We start from the raw sequence: 19,807 nt of genomic DNA, 5'->3' as shown, positions 1-19,807 counted from the left end.
CTTCCACTCACCGGCCACTTTATCAGAAACACCTACCCTGTACTTCCACTCACCGGCCACTTTATTAGAAACACCTACCCTGTACTTCCACTCACCGGCCACTTTATCAGAAACACCTACCCTGTGCTTCCACTCACTGGCCACTTTATTAGAAACACCTACCCTGTGCTTCCACTTACTGGCCACTTTATTAGAAACACCTACCCTGTGCTTCCACTCACTGGCCACTTTATTAGAAACCCCTACCCTGTGCTTCCACTCACTGGCCACTTTATTAGAAACCCCTACCCTGTGCTTCCACTCACTGGCCACTTTATTAGAAACACCTACCCTGTGCTTCCACTCACTGGCCACTTTATTAGAAACACCTACCCTGTGCTTCCACTCACTGGCCACTTTATTAGAAACCCCTACCCTGTACTTCCACTCACTGGCCACTTTATTAGAAACCCCTACCCTGTGCTTCCACTCACTGGCCACTTTATTAGAAACACCTACCCTGTGCTTCCACTCACAGGCCACTTTATTAGAAACCCCTACCCTGTGCTTCCACTCACTGGCCACTTTATTAGAAACCCCTACCCTGTGCTTCCACTCACTGGCCACTTTATTAGAAACCCCTACATTGTGCTTCCACTCACTGGCCACTTTATTAGAAACCCCTACCCTGTGCTTCCACTCACTGGCCACTTTATTAGAAACCCCTACCCTGTGCTTCCACTCACTGGCCACTTTATTAGAAACCCCTACCCTGTGCTTCCACTCACTGGCCACTTTATTAGAAACACCCCTACCTTGTGCTTCCACTCACTGGCCACTTTATTAGAAACACCTACCTTGTGCTTCCACTCACTGGCCACTTTATTAGAAACCCCTACCTTGTGCTTCCACTTACTGGCCACTTTATTAGAAACCCCTACCCTGTGCTTCCACTCACTGGCCACTTTATTAGAAACACCTACCTTGTGCTTCCACTCACTGGCCACTTTATTAGAAACCCCTACCCTGTGTTTCCACTCACTGGCCACTTTATTAGAAACACCTACCCTGTGCTTCCACTCACTGGCCACTTTATTAGACACACCTACCCTGTGTTTCCACTCACTGGCCACTTTATTAGAAACACCTACCCTGTGCTTCCACTCACTGGCCACTTTATTAGAAACACCTACCCTGTGCTTCCACTCACTGGCCACTTTATTAGACACGTAACTGAGCTGAACTGAATGTTTGCAATGTTTCATTGTTGCTGCAGCTCTGTGTGTGTGTGTGTGTGTGTGTGTGTGTGTGTGTGTGTGTGTGTGTGTGTGTGTGGTAGTTTAACAGTGTGTGTCAGCCATGAGTTCTGAGTCCATTAGGTGTCCCCAAGGGTCCAAACACTCATGGGTCAGTCGATACTCAATCCCAGCTCTGAACTCACTCAGTCTTCTCCTACGTCCTGATGTTCCAGCACCTGGAGATCTGATGGGACTGATTCAGGATTACTATTACTGCTGCTCAGCATACACTGCATGTCCAAATGTTTGCAGACACCCCTTCTAATTAATACATTCAGCTACTTTGAGCTGCACCCATTGCTGACACAGATGTGCAAATGCACACACACACAGCTTGTCTAGTCCCTGTAGAGAAGAAGTACTGCCAATAGAATAGGACTCTAATGCCAGGTGTGGGCTAGAGGAACATGTCCCTGTGTGTCAGTGATGAAGATGAAAGCAACCTCAGAAACACAGCAGCGTCTCAACCAGCCAGAACACACACAGCACACACACACACACACACACACACACAGAACACACAACACACACACACACACAGAACACACATCACACACACACACAGAACACACACACACACACATCACACACACACACAGAACACACACAACACACAACACACACAGAACACACAGAACACACACACACACACAGAACACACAGAACACAGAACACACACACACACACACACAGAACACAGAACACACACACACATCACACACAGAACACACACACAGAACACACAGAACACACACACACACAGAACACACAGAACACACAACACACACAGAACACACACAACACACACAGAACACACAGAACACACACACACACACACAGAACACACAGAACACACACACACACACATCACACACAGAACACACACACACACACAGAACACACAGAACACACACACACACAGAACACACAGAACACACAACACACACAGAACACACACAACACACACAGAACACACACACACATCACACACAGAACACACACACACACAGAACACACACAGAATACACAGAACACACACACACACACACACAGAACACACATCACACACACACAGAACACACACACACATCACACACAGAACACACACACACAGAACACACACAACACACACATCACACAGAACACACAGAACACACAACACACACAGAACACACACACATCACACACAGAACACACACACCACACACAGAACACACACACCACACACAGAACACACAACACACACAGAACATACAGAACACACACACACACACACAGAACACACACACACACACCACACACAACACACACAGAACACACAACACACACAGAACATACAGAACACACACACACACACAGAACACACACACACACATCACACACAGAACACACAACACACACAGAACATACAGAACACACACACACACAGAACACACACACACACAGAACACACAACACACACAGAACACACAGAACATACAGAACACACACACACACAGAACACACACACACACATTACACACAACACACACAGAACACACAACACACACAGAACATACAGAACACACACACACACACACACATCACACACAGAACACACAGACACACAGAACACACAACACACAGAACACACACAGAACACACAGAACACACACAGAACACACACACACAGAACACACACACACACACAGAACACACAACACACACAGAACATACAGAACACACACACACACACATCACACACAGAACACACACACAACACACACAGAACACACAGAACACACAGAACATACACACACACACAGAACACACACACACATCACACACAGAACACACAACACACACAGAACATACAGAACACACACACACATCACACACAGAACACACAGAACACACAACACACACAGAACATACAGAACACACACACACAGAACACACAACACACACAGAACACACAACACACACAGAACATACAGAACACACAGAACACACACACACAGAACACACAGAACACACACACAGAACACACACACACACAGAACACACAACACACACAGAACACACAGAACACACAACACACACACACACAGAACACACAGAACACACACACAGAACACACAACACACACAGAACACACAGAACACACACACAACACACACAGAACATACAGAACATACAGAACACAGAGCAGTTTGGGTTCAACCATAGAAATGAATGTAAAGTATCCATAGAAAGGGGTGTAGTGTAACCATGGAACTTGATGTAATGTAATCATGGAAATTGATGTATTGTAACCATGAAGATTGGTGTAATGTAACCATAGAAATGGGTGTAGTGTAACCATGGACATTGATGTAATGTAACCATCGAAATTAGTGTAATGTAACCATGGAAATTAATGTAATGTAACCATGGAAATTGGTGTGATGTAACTACAGAAATTGGTGTAATGTAGCCATAGAAATGGGTGTAATGTAACCATGGACATTGATGTAATGTAACCATAGAAATGGGTGTAATGTAACCATGGACATTGATGTAATGTAACCATAGAAATGGGTGTAATGTAACCATGGAAATTGATGTAATGTAACCATGGAAATGGGTGCAATGTAACCATGGATATTGGAGTAATGTATCCATAGAAAATTGGGTGGGGAAAGTCCAGTGGAGCTACAGCTGTGCATGCTGAAGCAGGGTGTTGTGGGAATGCTGTGGGAAGGCTGTGGGAAGGCTGCGACTGTGTGAGAGGAAAAGGCCATCGCTGTTTATTATCGGTGCAGCTCAGCCTCCATCAGACAGAGATAAAGACTCAGCCTCGGGGAACAGAGCGGCAAAAAGCCATTAGGAAGGGGCGGGGCCATGTACACTGGTTCAAAGAGACCACTGACCGACCCTGAGGACGAGACAGTGAGGGGTGCTGAGGAGGAGAGATGAAGGGATGTTAATGAAACGTAGCAGAAAACTTTAGTGAAATTTAACGTCATTTTGGGAGAAGGACCGTGGCCTTAAACTCAGCTACTTATTTATTTATTTATTTACAGCATTTATCTGACGCTCTTACCCAGAGAGACTAACAGGGTTACTCACATTACAGAGGAGGGCCAGTGTAGTGTTAGGAGTCTGGCCCAATCACTCTTATTGGTGTAGTGCAGCACAGTCACCCAGACCAGGAATCGAACCCCAGTCTCCCACATGGTGTGGCAGCTCACCAGCAGGTAGTGGTGTTATCTGTTGCACCACACCAACCAGTACAGCTACTTTCTGTCAGACGTGAATATAAATAACTATTAATAAATATTAATAAAAATATTAATGAGGTCATGAATGATGAACACGGTTCCTCTGGACCCGATTAAAACTGTGTCCACATCTCTGTTCCAGTGTGTGTGTGTGTGTGTGTGTGTGTGTGTGATAATGTAACCTTTAAGACAGTTTTTACCTCTCTCCACCTCTCCGCTCTCTCTCTCTCTTGTTGAACATGCGCTCTGCTGGTCTGTATAACAATATTCTCAGCTCTACATGACAAAATCCTTCAGCCTTACATAACACACACACACACACACACTGAGATGAGAGATAATAGAGCCGAAACAGAAGAAGGAGGAGAGAAAAGATAGTTTAATACCTTAGAGAGAGAGAGAGAGAGAGAGAGAGAGAGAGAGAGTACTAAGCTAATGCTGAGTGTCTCTGGCTCTGTTATCAGTGATGTTGTGATCTGGGAGGTTTGGTCCATTAGCTGCTCCACTCGTCTCTCTGAAGAGCTCACATCTGAATATTCATCTCATACAGCTTCACTTTAATCACGCATCTCATTACAACACGAGAGCTCTTCACCACCGAGCCCCGTCCACTCAGCCCGAGTGTCTTATAGAGCTGCGTTAATGCAGTATCACACCACAAAACCTACACCTAATATTCACCCTAATGAGAGACTGTAGCTCCGCCTCCTCAGTGTATATCACAATACCTACATTTAGAGTGTTATTAATATTCACCCTAATGAGAGACTGTAGCTCCGCCTCCTCAGTGTATATCACAATACCTACATTTAGAGCGTTATTAATATTCACCCTAATGAGAGACTGTAGCTCCGCCTCCTCAGTGTATATCACAATACCTACATTTAGAGTGTTATTAATATTCACCCTAATGAGAGACTGTAGCTCCTCCTCCTCAGTGTATATCACAATACCTACATTTAGAGTGTTATTAATATTCACCCTAATGAGAGACTGTAGCTCCTCCTCCTCAGTGTATATCACAATACCTACATTTAGAGCGTTATTAATATTCACCCTAATGAGAGACTGTAGCTCCGCCTCCTCAGTGTATATCACAATACCTACATTTAGAGCGTTATTAATATTCACCCTAATGAGAGACTGTAGCTCCTCCTCCTCAGTGTATATCACAATACCTACAATTAGAGCGTTATTAATATTCACCCCAATGAGAGACTGTAGCTCCTCCTTCTCAGTGTATATCACAATACCTACAATTAGAGCGTTATTAATATTCACCCTAATGAGAGACTGTAGCTCCTCCTCCTCAGTGTATATCACAATACCTACATTTAGAGCGTTATTAATATTCACCCTAATGAGAGACTGTAGCTCCGCCTCCTCAGTGTATATCACAATACCTACATTCAGAGCGTTATTAATATTCACCCTAATGAGAGACTGTAGCTCCTCCTCCTCAGTGTATATCACAATACCTACAATTAGAGCGTTATTAATATTCACCCTAATGAGAGACTGTAGCTCCGCCTCCTCAGTGTATATCACAATACCTACAATTAGAGCGTTAGAATGGAGTGGATGGGTCTTTGGGGCTCTAGGCAGATTCACAGCCTCTGTTCTTAGCACTGGGCCATGATTAGCCTAACTCCAACCTCATCCATCTGAAGTGGAACACGAGAACTGCTCTCAGATCAGTGAACAGTCACATCATGACCTGAAAGGGCAGCAGATGTAATGGGCCGGGAATGAGACACACTGGGTTTGTCGCTGCCGGGCTTTTTGTCCTGATTTAGCTGACCTGATTTACACGGGAGCATGTGGACACAACACAGTGGGATCTGCTACTCTATCTGTCCAAATGTTTGTGGACACCTCTTTTAATGGATGCATTCAGCTACTTTAAGCAGCACTCAATGTTGACACAGATGTGCAAATGCACACACACAGCTAGACGGTAGAGAAGCACTGCCAATAGAATAGGACTATCTGGAGCAGATGAACACATACCTATTGGCACCATGCTGCCTAATTCCAGGCGTGGGCTCATCCAACCTCCTGACCTCACTAACGCTCTTGTTGCTCAATTCAATCAAACCCTCACAGCAATGCTCCTCCTCCAAAATCTAGTAGAAAGTCTTCTTCTCTGGACAGTAGAGACAGTTACTCCAACAAAAGCAGGATCAGCTCTTTAATACCCTTGATTTCAGAGGAGACAGTGAATGAGCAGGTGTCCCAATACTTTTGTCCAGTTACTGATGCACCGATATGTATTCACTGATCAAAACCAAAGCTATATTTGACACAGAGCCTTCTGTAAACATTGCTGATGGTTGAGTGGAGCTAACAGGCACTGAGGCTAATGTCTGTGTGTAATGAGGCTAGTGAGGCTAGTGAGTGATGTGCTATTGTTGAGAATGTAATTTGAAGGCTGAGTGGCCAAGAAAATGGCCATAGGGTCTTTAAAAAAAGTCCAGGCCAGCAGCTACTAGTGAAAACCAGATATATATTTGAGGGATTCAGAAAATAAACTCATTAAATCACAGATATTGGATTTTCAGCTACAGTTTCCAACACAGATAAACACCATAAGTGAATTCCAGACTCTAGATGTTGCTCTGACAACAGGGCATCCTCTATAATACACAACATCCACGATCCAAAATATGTGTAATACTCTCACAGTCACACAGTAAACAAATGAAAATGAAAACTGAAAAACAGAAACAAGCAAAATAAGTCTAAAACTTCAAAAAACAGAACAGAACAAGAACTAAAATTAAAAGTCTAAAATTAAAACCTTCAGTATTAAGAAAAGGTCTTCAGTACTCATGTCCAGGTGCACTATAAAGTTAGAAAGCCTGAAGGTGAAGTTTGCAGGAACTGTCGGTGCCCTAAATCATCCCCACGTTGCATCAGGTTGGAACAGTGGCATCAGAAGGGTGCTACATCCTCAATACCTCAACTCAAACCCCAGTATACCCTAATAGTAAAATCAACTCCATAATAGTGAATTCAACAATATGACACTATAATAGTGAATTCAACACAATAGTAGTGAACCTGACAGTGAATTCAACACTTCAATAGTGAATTCAACACCATCATTGTGAATTCATCATCAGTGAACCTGACACTCTAATAGTGAACTCAACACCATAATAGTGAAGTCAACACTAAAGTAGTGAAGTCAACACCATAATAGTGAAGTCAACACTAAAGTAGTGAAGTCAACACCATAATAGTGAAGTCAACACTAAAGTAGTGAAGTCAACACTATAATAGTGAAGTCAACACTAAAGTAGTGAAGTCAACACTATAATAGTGAATTCAACAATGACACTATAATAATGAATTCAACACTATAGTAGTGAACCTGACCCTGAAGTAGTGGAGTCAACACTATAATAGTGAAGTCAATGCTATAATAGTGAATTCAACACCATAATTGTGAATTCAACATTATAAAAGTGAACTCAACACTATAATAGTGAACTCAACACCATAATTGTGAATTTATCAACAGTGAACCTGACACTACAATAGTGAAATCAACTCCAAAATTGTGATTTCAACAATATGACACTATAATAGTGAATTCAACACTATAGTAGTGAACCTGACACTGAAGTAGTGGTCAACACCATAATAGTGAACTCAATACCATAATTGTGAATTCAACATTATAATAGTGAAGTCAACACTATAATAGTGAAGTCAACACTATAATAGTGAACTCAACACTATAATAGTGAACTCAACACTATAGTAGTGAACCTGACACTGAAGTAGTGGAGTCAACACCATAATTGTGAAGTCAACACTATAATAGTGAATTCAAAACCATAACAGTGAACTCAACACCATAATTGTGAATTTAACAATAGCGAACCTGACACTATAATAGTGAATTTGACACATAATAGTGAACTCAACACCATAATCATGAATTCAACAATCATGAACCCAACACTATAATAGTGAATTTAACACTATAGTAGTGAACCTGACACTGAAGAAGTGAATTCAACACTATAATACTGAATTCAACAATAGTGAATGCACCACAGCAGTGAATTAAACACTCTGATAGTGAGGTCAGCATAACAGTGATGTATTCAACAGCACGGCGCTGATGCAGAACTGCAGTACTGAACTGAACACTATTACAGTGAAGTTTACACTGTGGTGGTGAACTCAGGCTCACAGTAGTGAACGCGAATGCACCACTGCATCACTATAACACTCAACACTGAACTCAACACCAGTGCAGAAGCGCGTGCCACTGAGACAGCGAACTCAACACTACAGCAGCCAATGCAACACTCTGGATGTTCCTTCAGGACGTCAGAGGGGCGTTGCGTCATCAGCAGCCACTTCGTCCACCCCCGCACACCCCGGCACTCCAGGGGGAACAGAACCCCGAACAGAACCTTTCTGAGAGGGTTCCCGCCTCGCTCACTCAGCCGGTGCTATAAGAATTGAGGTGAGGCGCTCGAGCTGGACTCCGCCCCCTCTGCGCGCTCCACGTCCGACGGAGCTACGGTGTGCTTCATCCGGTACAGCATCACGACCAGCAGCGCGAGCAGCAGCGCGAGCAGACCCGCGAACAGCGCCACGTGCGTGGGCAGGCTGGGCAGCCGCGGCTCGCGGGGGTCCGCGGGATACGTGGGGCGCGCGCTCCAAAGGGGTCCGGTAGGGTCAGGGGTCGACGGCACCGCGAGGTTTCTCCATATCACGCGCTGCTGAGGGGTCATCGCGCGAGCATCACAGCCTCATGTCCATCATAACATCACTGAGGTTGTTGTTGTTGTTGTTTACAGATCACTCAAAATAAACAAAAGCCTCGTGCACGAAGCAACAAGATAAACAACTTACAGCTCCGTGCAGATCTGCAGCCTCCGAGAGCGCGAGCTGGGCTGTGAGCGACTAAGGCGAGAGCGCGCTAGTTTTTATTTCCCACCCGTTTTCAGAGAGCACTAAATAAACCCCGCCCTCGTTGCTCCTGCGGTTGTGATTGGCTGCGGTTGTGATTTTACACTCGTAACGTTGTGATTAACCAGTCATCCGCTTTAGCCAATCACAGCTCACAATGGGCGGGATATGGCTTTTTTTTAGAACACTACACTGGTTACAAGGATGAAATGCTAACCAGTCACTGAGCATGAGGGGCGGGGCTATAACTTTCAGACTGGTAGACTGCGTACAGGTATGAACTACTAACCAATCACAGTTCATGAGGGGCGGGGCTATGGCTTTTAGACTGGTAGACTGCGTACAGGTATGAACTACTAACCAATCACAGAAGACAAGGGGCGGGGCTATGGCTTTCAGACTAGTAGACTGGTTACATGTACGAACTACTAACCAATCACTGAGCATGAGGGGCGGGGCTATGGCTTTCAGACTGGTAGACTGCTTGCAGGTATGACCTACTAACCAATCACAGAAGACAAGGGGCGGGGCTATGGCTTTCAGACTAGTAGACTGGTTACATGTACGAACTACTAACCAATCACTGAGCATGAGGGGCGGGGCTATGGCTTTTAGACTGGTAGACTGCGTACAGGTATGAACTACTAACCAATCACAGAAGACAAGGGGCGGGGCTATGGCTTTTAGACTGGTAGACTGCGTACAGGTATGAACTACTAACCAATCACAGTTCATGAGGGGCGGGGCTATGGCTTTTAGACTGGTAGACTGCGTACAGGTATGAACTACTAACCAATCACTGAACATGAGGGGCGGGGCTATGGCTTTTAGACAGGTAGACTGCGTACAGGTATGAACTACTAACCAATCACTGAGCATGAGGGGCGGGGCTACAACTTTTAGACTGGTAGACTGCGTACAGGTATGAACTACTAACCAATCACAGTTCATGAGGGGCGGGGCTATGTGTTTTTTTTTTTTTTTTTAATGGTAGACTGCTTACAGGCATGAGCTGCTAACCAATCACAGAGCAAGCTTCAGTCCACTACTGTCCAATCATAGCTTAGGAGACTGTGACACCATTGGCCATTCACAGAGAGGGTGAGTTGAAGACAAGTAGCCAATCCACTAAGCGATGTGGGACACTACCGGCCAATCATAGAGCAGGTGGGTGTAACATAATTAGCCAATCATAGTGCAAGAGAGTGGGACACCACTGCCCAATCACAGATCAGGTGTGTGGGAATATATTGGCCAGTAACAGTGCGAGAGAGTGTGAAACTAGCCAATCCCAGCACGGAAGAGGCGGGACACTATTAACCAATGAGAATGCAGGAGGGTGGGTCAGTACTGATCCGTCATAGTGCATTGGGTCGTATTTTACAGTATAAGTATTACTACTATTACTACTAGCCAATAGGGGCTCAGAAGGGGTGGGGCTTTTGTGTAGCCAATCACAGTGCAGTATGCCAGGGCATGTTGGGAAACAGGTGGGATTAAAAAACAATGGTTCTGTGCTTTTGTTCCGTCTTCATTAAGACCGTCTGGAGCTGGTGCTCAGACCCCGCTCTGCTGGGCTAATCAGGTTCAGATGAACGGGTGCTCAGTGTGTCCCGGATCTCTCAGGATGCTTTAAGAATTCATTAAAGTGGAGCACAGTGCAGCTGAGCTGAAGATGACCTTGGTCCTGATGATAGGGCTGCTCATCCAGTGGCTCTTCATGCATGATAATGATGTTTCACACATCTGCCCCCAGCCTGCAGGAGCCTTACACCGCGGGCGGGGTGGGCAAATAGCAACCGCATCAGCATGAGCTTCAGCGTCGGCTCTACTGGCTTAACAAGGACCTAAAGGTGCACCTTCAGTGATCACACTGCTTAGAAAAGCTCAGACCAACAGAACTAACACAGCTGGATGCTGTGGAGAAGCCATGATCACATGACCCTAAGGACACCATGCCCAGTGGGCTGTGTGGTCTCTGGAGTGATGATGGAAATCCATACAACCTGACCTTACTGGTTTACTAGCATGACCAACCAGATCGAGCTGGTTAACCAGTATGATCAAGCTTGTGTACCAGCATGACCAGCATAACCAACATGACCACACTGGTCTACCAGCATGACCAACCTGATCAAGCTAATGAACCAGTATTATCAAGCTTGCCACCAGTATGACCTTCATAACCACACTGGTCGACCAGCATAACCAACCTGATCAAGGTAGTTAATCAGTATAATCAAGCTTCTTGACCAGCATGACCAACCTGACCTTACTGGTTTACTAACATGACCAACCAGATAAAGCTAATGAACCAGTATTATCAAGCTTGCCACCAGTATGACCAGCATGGCCTTCATAACCACACTGGTCGACCAGCATAACCAACCTGATCAAGGTAGTTAATCAGTATAATCAAGCTTCTTGACCAGCATGACCAACCTGACCTTACTGGTTTACTAACATGACCAACCAGATAAAGCTAATGAACCAGTATTATCAAGCTTGCCACCAGTATGACCAGCATGGCCTTCATAACCACACTGGTCGACCAGCATAACCAACCTGATCAAGGTAGTTAATCAGTATAATCAAGCTTCTTGACCAGCATGACCAACCTGACCTTACTGGTTTACTAACATGACCAACCAGATAAAGCTAATGAACCAGTATTATCAAGCTTGCCACCAGTATGACCAGCATGGCCTTCATAACCACACTGGTCTACCAACCTGATCAAACTTGTTGACCAGCATGTCCAGCATAACCAACCTGATCGAGCTAGTTAACCAATATGACCAAACTTGTTGATCAGCATGACCAGCATAACCAACCAGACCACACTGGTCAACCAGCATAACCAACCTGACCACACTGGTCTACCAGCATAACCAACCTGACCACACTGGTTCACCAGCATGACCAACCTGATCAAGGTAGTTAACCAGTATAATCAAGCTTCTTGACCAGCATGACCAACCTGACCTTACTGGTTTACTAACATGACCAACCAGATCAAGCTAATGAACCAGTATTATCAAGCTCGCCACCAGTATGACCAGCATGGCCTTCATAATCACACTGGTCGACCAGCATAACCAACCTGATCAAGGTAGTTAACCAGTATAATCAAGCTTCTTGACCAGCATGACCAACCTGACCTTACTGGTTTACTAACATGACCAACCAGATCAAGCTAATGAACCAGTATTATCAAGCTCGCCACCAGTATGACCAGCATGGCCTTCATAATCACACTGGTCTACCAACCAACCAAACCTGTTGACCAGTATGACCATCATAACCATGCTGCTGCTGCTGATGGATGAGTTGGGGAGTTGAAGATGAGGTGGAGCGGATCGGCCATCCAACATCCTGACCTCGCTAAAATGCTCTTGTTGCTGAATGCAATCCATCAAATCCTCACAGCAGTTCTCCTCCACAATCTAGTAGAAAGCCTTCTTCCCTGGACAGAGGAGACAGCTCCTCCAGCAGAAGCAGGATATGGTCGATTTCTGCTGGGCTGATTATTAAACTCCAGTCTTTCGTTCAGGCTCTGGATGTGTTCAGAGGAGCTGGAGGTCAGAAGGTCTGTTCGTCAGGAGAAGGTGGTTCTCTTTCATTCCAGCCTCTTTCTGCCTCAAGGCTGATTTTACAGTAAGAAAGGACTCTTTTTATGAGAGTACAGACGCAAGGCTGATCTCTCCTCGGCTCTGGCGTCATACGATTGAGCACAGTGAGGGCGATGTCAATGGAGCAGACGGAGGTTGGAAAGGTGGATGTCCTTGGTTTATTCTGTAGAGAGCTTCAGAATCACTCTGACTGAACGGGGGTGGTGGGGTAGGGGGGTTGTCTGTGTAAATTTTTTAAAAACACATTTTATAAAACAGGATTTTATACAAATTTTAATTTAAACTTATAACCTAAAAAAAAAGTAGATGAGCTCTGTTCTGATTGGCTGCCCTGTACTGTGCCTCATTTAGAGCTGAAACACTCCCAGTTACTTCAGTAGGGCTACACTTCTGTAGCCTGAATGGGTGGGGCTAAACTGCTGTAAAGTGAATGGGTGGGGCTAAACTGCTGTACGGTGAATGGGCGGAGCTAAACTGCTGTAGGTTGAATGGGTGGGATTAAACTGCTGTAGGCTGAATGGGTGGGGCTAAACTGCTGTAGGGTCAATGGGTGTGGCTAAACTGCTGTAGGCTGAATGGGTGGGGCTAAACTGCTGTAGGGTCAATGGGTGTGGCTAAACTGCTGTAGGCTGAATGGGTGGGGCTAAACTGCTGTAGGTTGAATGGGTGGGGCTAAACTGCTGTAGGTTGAATGGGTGGGGCTAAACTGCTGTAGGCTGAATGGGTGGGGCTAAACTGCTGTAAACTGAATGGGTGGGGCTAAACTGCTGTAGGGTGAGTGGGTGGGACTAAACTGCTAAATTAAGGTTGGGTTTAGGGCTGCAGTAACATAGTAACACATAAGTTAAGGGTCATGTGACTAAATGCAAAAATAAAGGACATAAGCGAACTGGGAGATGAGCACACACACACACACACACACACACACACACACACACACACACACACACACAGACAGCTGGACAGATGGTAGACTCTGAGAGGTGTTTCCCAGCAGGGTAACAGCTGTGTGTGTGTGTGTGTGTGTGTGTAAAGCTCGGCTGGTGGCGTAACACTCCTCAGCTCACACTTGTCCTCCCTGAGTCTCAATAATTCATCACCTTTTCCTTAACCCCCCCTCCCTCGTGTGTGTGTGTGTGTGTGTGTTATTTTTAACACATACAGAAATATTACACTGAGAAACATACGTTGCTGAGTTGTAGCATATGTTAGTGTGTGTGTGTGTGTGTGTGTGTGTGTCAGAGTAACGTGTATGTTTTTGCTTAGCTGTGCTAGATTGTGTCCCAAGTGCTCCTCACTGTGCCCCAGTAATGTCAGCGTATAACCTGAATAATAATAATAATATTATTATTAATAATAATAATAATAATAATAATGCCCAGATACATCAATCCCACACTTTTATAAACTAAGAGGGGGATCAACTGACCAGCAGTGCCCTGTTTCTGACCTCCATCTACCCTGAGAGCCTAAACACAGCCTGCAGGCAGGAGAGCTCAGGACCGGCACAGTAAGGTGACGCTGCGGTTCTCTAACTGGCCACTGGGTGTCGCCCAGACTCCGCTCAGCCAGACGAAGAGCCACGAGTTTCGTTTTCCACCTACATTCAGACAAGCCACGCCCTCCCGCGCTCGGATTGGTCGGTAGTGATACTCAGAATCAATCCGCCGTTCTAGAACGTTAGAACTTGTAGAGCCTGTAATCGTTCCACACGTTCTAAAACAGTTCTTTGGAACCTTTTTAAAAGGTTCTGAAGGTTCTACAAAGGGCCATCTACATACGGGTTCTACATTTTCTTTTCGAAGAACCTCTGAAGAATGAACTACTAGCCAATCACAGCGCAAATGGGGCGGGGCTTACAGTCATTTTTTTTAGCTACAGGCCAGAATAGGGTGGGCGGGGCTTGTAGCTTTGTAAAACAGTGGACCGCTTGTAAACATGATCTACAAGCCAATCAAAGGACACGGGAATGGAGGGGGCGGTCCTACCGAGAAGTTCTAAAGCAGGAGGCGGGGCATTACTAGCCAATCCCAGCGCGCGCAGGGCGGGGTTGGTCAGAATGCGGGTGGTAAGGCAGGCCCCGCCCTCGCCCCGTCCAGTCCGGTCTGAAGTTTGCCTCGCGCGCTCATACCTGCGCCGGCACTGAGAGCGAGGATGTCGATGAACGAGGTGCGCGTGTTCCGACCGTTCAAGCTGATCGCGCTGCTCTGCGTGTTCCTCGCGCTCTGCCTGGACGTCGTGGCTCTCGTGAGTCCCGCGTGGGTGACAGCGGAGGGCTACGCGCTGTCTCTGTGGGAGTCCTGCTGGGAGAGCGAGGCGGAGTGGCGCTGCAGGTCCACGCTCAAATCCGGTAAGAGCGCGCGGGGAGAGGGGCTCGCGATTAAGTTTGCGTCTGAAGTCAGGCGCTGCGCGAGCTTATGAGGGGTTTACCGCCTAATAATGAGTGAGTGACGGTAAGCCTGAGGACTGTAAAGTGCCCGGATGTAGTCCTGTAGAAACTACTGTAGCTGCTCATCAGGACTAGGATCAGGACTGGGCGAATAACGGCCTAAACCTGAAGAATAACGGCTTACATTTGAAAATTAAAACAAAAAATAAATATGGTTTAAATGTAAAAATTAAAAGTTTAAATTTGAAAATTAAAGGTTTAAATTTGAAAATTAAAGGTTTAAATTTGAAAATTAAAAGTTTAAATTTGAAAATTAAAGGTTTAAATTTGAAAATTAAAGGTTTAAACAAAACAAAAACGGGTTAAATTGGAAAAATAAGGGCTCAGTGTTCTAAAACAACGGTTCCTACTCAACCATCACTACCAGCATCTTCAGCCAGAGGTTTCTGCATCTGTCTTCTAGATGTTCTGGGTCTTATATTTGATAAATAACAAATCAAAATGTAATAAATAACAATAAATAAAGCAATTTAAATTAGAAAAATAAGCTCCACATTTGTTAAATAATAATTAAGATGTGATAAATAATGTATAATAATAAAAATGTTTAAAATAATATTTAAATTTGAAAAACAACAGTTAAAACTTAAATAAATCTTTTAAAATATAAACAAATAAGTTGAATAAAAAATAGGTGTTTAAATTTGATAAATAATACTTTAAACAACAATTTAACATTGAACAATGATCATTAAAATGAGAAAATCATGTTTCAAAATAGTGGTTTGAGTTCCTGCAGAGCTTTCATCTTCAGCCCGAGGTTTTGAGGTTTCTGCATCCTCGCCCTGGATGTTTAGGGCAGGTTCCTGCTCTCAGACACTGAGCTGATCTTGATACCAGTGAGGCTGAATTCCCTTAAACACCTAGTAATGCATATCTAGAATACTCTACTGCTGCATATCTAGAATACTCTACTGCTGCATATCTAGAATACTCTACTGCTGCATATCTAGAATACTCTACTGCTGTATATCTAGAATACTCTACTGCTGCATATCCAGAATACTCTACTGCTGTATATCTAGAATACTCTACTGCTGCATATCTAGAATACTCTACTGCTGTATATCCAGAATACTCTACTGCTGCTTATCCAAAATACTCTACTGCTGCATATCCAGAATACTCTACTACTGCATATCCAGAATACTCTACTGCTGTATATCTAAAATACTCTACTGCTGCATATCTAAAATACTCTACTGCTGCATATCTAGAATACTCTACTGCTGTATATCTAGAATACTCTACTGCTGCATATCCAGAATACTCTACTGCTGCATATCCAGAATACTCTACTGCTGCATATCCAGAATACTCTACTGCTGCATATCCAGAATACTCTACTACTGCATATCCAGAATACTCTACTGCTGCTTATCCAGAATACTCTACTGCTGTATATCTAGAATACTCTACTGCTGCTTATCCAGAATACTCTACTGCTGCATATCCAGAATACTCTACTGCTGCATATCCAGAATACTCTACTACTGCATATCCAGAATACTCTACTACTGCTTATCCAGAATACTCTACTGCTGTATATCTAGAATACTCTACTGCTGCTTATCCAGAATACTCTACTGCTGCATATCCAGAATACTCTACTACTGCATATCCAGAATACTCTACTACTGCTTATCCAAAATACTCTACTACTGCTTATCTAGAATACTCTATTGCTGCATATCTAGAATACTCTACTACTGCATATCCAGAATACTCTACTACTGCATATCCAGAATACTCTACTACTGCATATCCAGAATACTCTACTACTGCATATCCAGAATACTCTACTGCTGCTTATCCAGAATACTCTACTACTGCTTATCCAGAATACTCTACTGCTGCTTATCCAGAATACTCTACTGCTGCTTATCCAGAATACTCTACTACTGCTTATCCAGAATACTCTACTACTGCTTATCCAAAATACTCTACTACTGCTTATCTAGAATACTCTATTGCTGCATATCCAGAATACTCTACTGCTGCTTATCCAGAATACTCTACTACTGCTTATCCAGAATACTCTACTGCTGCATATCCAGAATACTCTACTGCTGCTTATCCAGAATACTCTACTACTGCTTATCCAGAATACTCTACTGCTGCTTATCCAGAATACTCTACTGCTGCTTATCCAGAATACTCTACTACTGCTTATCCAGAATACTCTACTGCTGCATATCCAGAATACTCTACTGCTGCTTATCCTGAATACTCTACTGCTGCATATCCAGAATACTCTACTACTGCTTATCCAAAATACTCTACTACTGCTTATCTAGAATACTCTATTGCTGCATATCTAGAATACTCTACTGCTGCTTATCCAGAATACTCTACTACTGCTTATCCAGAATACTCTACTGCTGCTTATCCAGAATACTCTACTGCTGCTTATCCAGAATACTCTACTGCTGCTTATCCAGAATACTCTACTGCTGTATATCCAAAATTCTCCTCAAACCTTGATTTTCAGAGAGGTTTGGTCACTCTAAGCCACACATGAGGGTCGCTAGACACCTTCAGGTTCTTCTAGACATTTCCAGGAGAGCTGCTTTGCTTCAGTTATGTTAGAAGTTGTGGTTCTAAAACCAGCTGAGGAACATGAGTCTAAAACCTGAGTCTAAATTAGCATTAGCCTCAGTTATTTATGTTCCTGTTGGGGTTACTGTGGGGTCATGTAGTGTAGGGAATGAGCTGGGGGTGATCCATTGCCACCAACATGTAGGTGTGTACTTAGCCTTTACACAAGCCTGGGTTCTCCTGAAGCTTTTTTGAGAATGTTCAGTGTTGGACGCTGGGAAACGGGTGGGTTAGGCAGCTAAATATAAAGCACTGCTTCTCCTAGACGTGAGTTAGCAGGTCCCTGGTTCTGTTGTTGCTAGCTGCTCATTGTTTTCAGGGGCAGATTTAGCTGGGCTTCACTGTGGTGGGTAACAGCAATAGAAATGCGTGGAATTTACTGTGATTTTCTATGTCCGTGAGAGATGACGGGACCAGACAAAGGGCCATTGTTATTGACCTGGTTCTCTCTCTCTCTCTCTCTCTCTCTCTCTCTCTCTCACTCACTCACTCACTCAAACACAAACAAAGGCTCTGTGGTATGCTAACATTTAGCCTCTTAAGTAGCAGGCTAGCCTCACCTTCCTCCACTGCTCGTCAAAGGAATACCCCAACAGATTACCTCAGAAGACCTGCCCTGGGTTCGCCGGGGTTCGCCGGGCTACGCTGGGGTTCGCCGGGCTACGCTGGGGCTCGCCGGGCTACGCTGGAACACAGTACTTAGCGCTAATGCAGCAACATGATATTACCCTCACAGTGGTGCTAAAGCAGAACCCGTGTAACCGTAGAACTCCTCTGGGACTGTTTCACTGCCTTTAGCCTTTTGAACGTTGTGGGTAATGACACCGCCCTGTTTGGGACACTGAAGCTAGCATACCAAGAAAGCTGGATCCTGATCGGAAAATACTGGGTTTAAGCTAAACTGTGTGATAAATATAATAGAAAGGTCTGATTGAGATCTCAGCAGTTTCCGATTATCAGATATAATTGTTTACTTTTAATTATGGATTTTTACTGTTTATGGTTGGGAAGTTAGCTGACGTTAGCGTGCTAACTGCACCGAAACTGAGGACGTTTTGGTGACCAGCCTTTTAGTCCAGCCCAAAATGTGAATGTCTGGTGTGACCACGGATTAAGGGATTGTGATTCAGCCTAAAAATCTGACATTTGTGCCGTCAAGTTATAAAACCAGCTGTAACCAGCTTCCTCATTAGAAAAGGAGGAAGAGGTGTTGCCAACTGGTTGGTATGGTATATCTGCTAGATGGTTGATGTGGAATTCATTGTGATTTCCTAAGTTTGGGCCAGTCGGTTGCTATGGTGTGGCTGATGTGGTGTTTCAGGTTGTTTCGGGGATGTTCCTACATGGTTGCTGTCTCTAATTGTCGCTATGGTACAGTATGCTAGGTGGTTAACATGGTGTTTCAGGTTGTATCTTGGGTGAGTCGGTTGCTATGGTATGGTATCCGCTAGGTGGTTGATGTGGTGTTTCAGGTTGCTTCAGGGTTCTCTAATTGTCGCTATGGTACGGTATGGTATACTAGGTTGTATCTGGAGTCTTAAAAGTTTATTTTTTGCAGTCGTGATTGCTGTGGTATTAATTGTGGTTCTTAAGGTTTGGCCAGTCGGTTGCTATGGCATGGTATCTGCTAGGTGGTTGCTATTATGTCTCATTAGTGTTTCAGGTTGTTTCTAG

At 44.4% G+C, this 19,807-nt stretch overlaps 1 protein-coding gene across 1 annotated transcript in view; it reads left to right on the top strand.

The window, feature by feature from the left end:
* Nucleotides 1-15,197: 15,197 nt before the first annotated feature.
* LOC140571352 (transmembrane protein 47-like) overlaps nt 15,198-19,807 on the top strand; it is a 26,763-nt gene continuing 22,153 nt past the window's right edge. The window contains exon 1 of the mRNA XM_072692678.1: nt 15,198-15,436. Coding sequence (XP_072548779.1) covers nt 15,241-15,436 — 196 coding nt within the window. The 5' untranslated portion in view covers nt 15,198-15,240. The remainder of the gene's footprint in view (nt 15,437-19,807) is intronic.

Source organism: Salminus brasiliensis, chromosome 1 (genome assembly GCF_030463535.1).
Source record: "Salminus brasiliensis chromosome 1, fSalBra1.hap2, whole genome shotgun sequence".
NCBI classification, from domain to species: domain Eukaryota; kingdom Metazoa; phylum Chordata; class Actinopteri; order Characiformes; family Bryconidae; genus Salminus; species Salminus brasiliensis.
The sequence above is the reverse complement of the archived record's forward strand: the minus strand, read 5'-3'. Positions and strand labels throughout refer to the sequence as shown.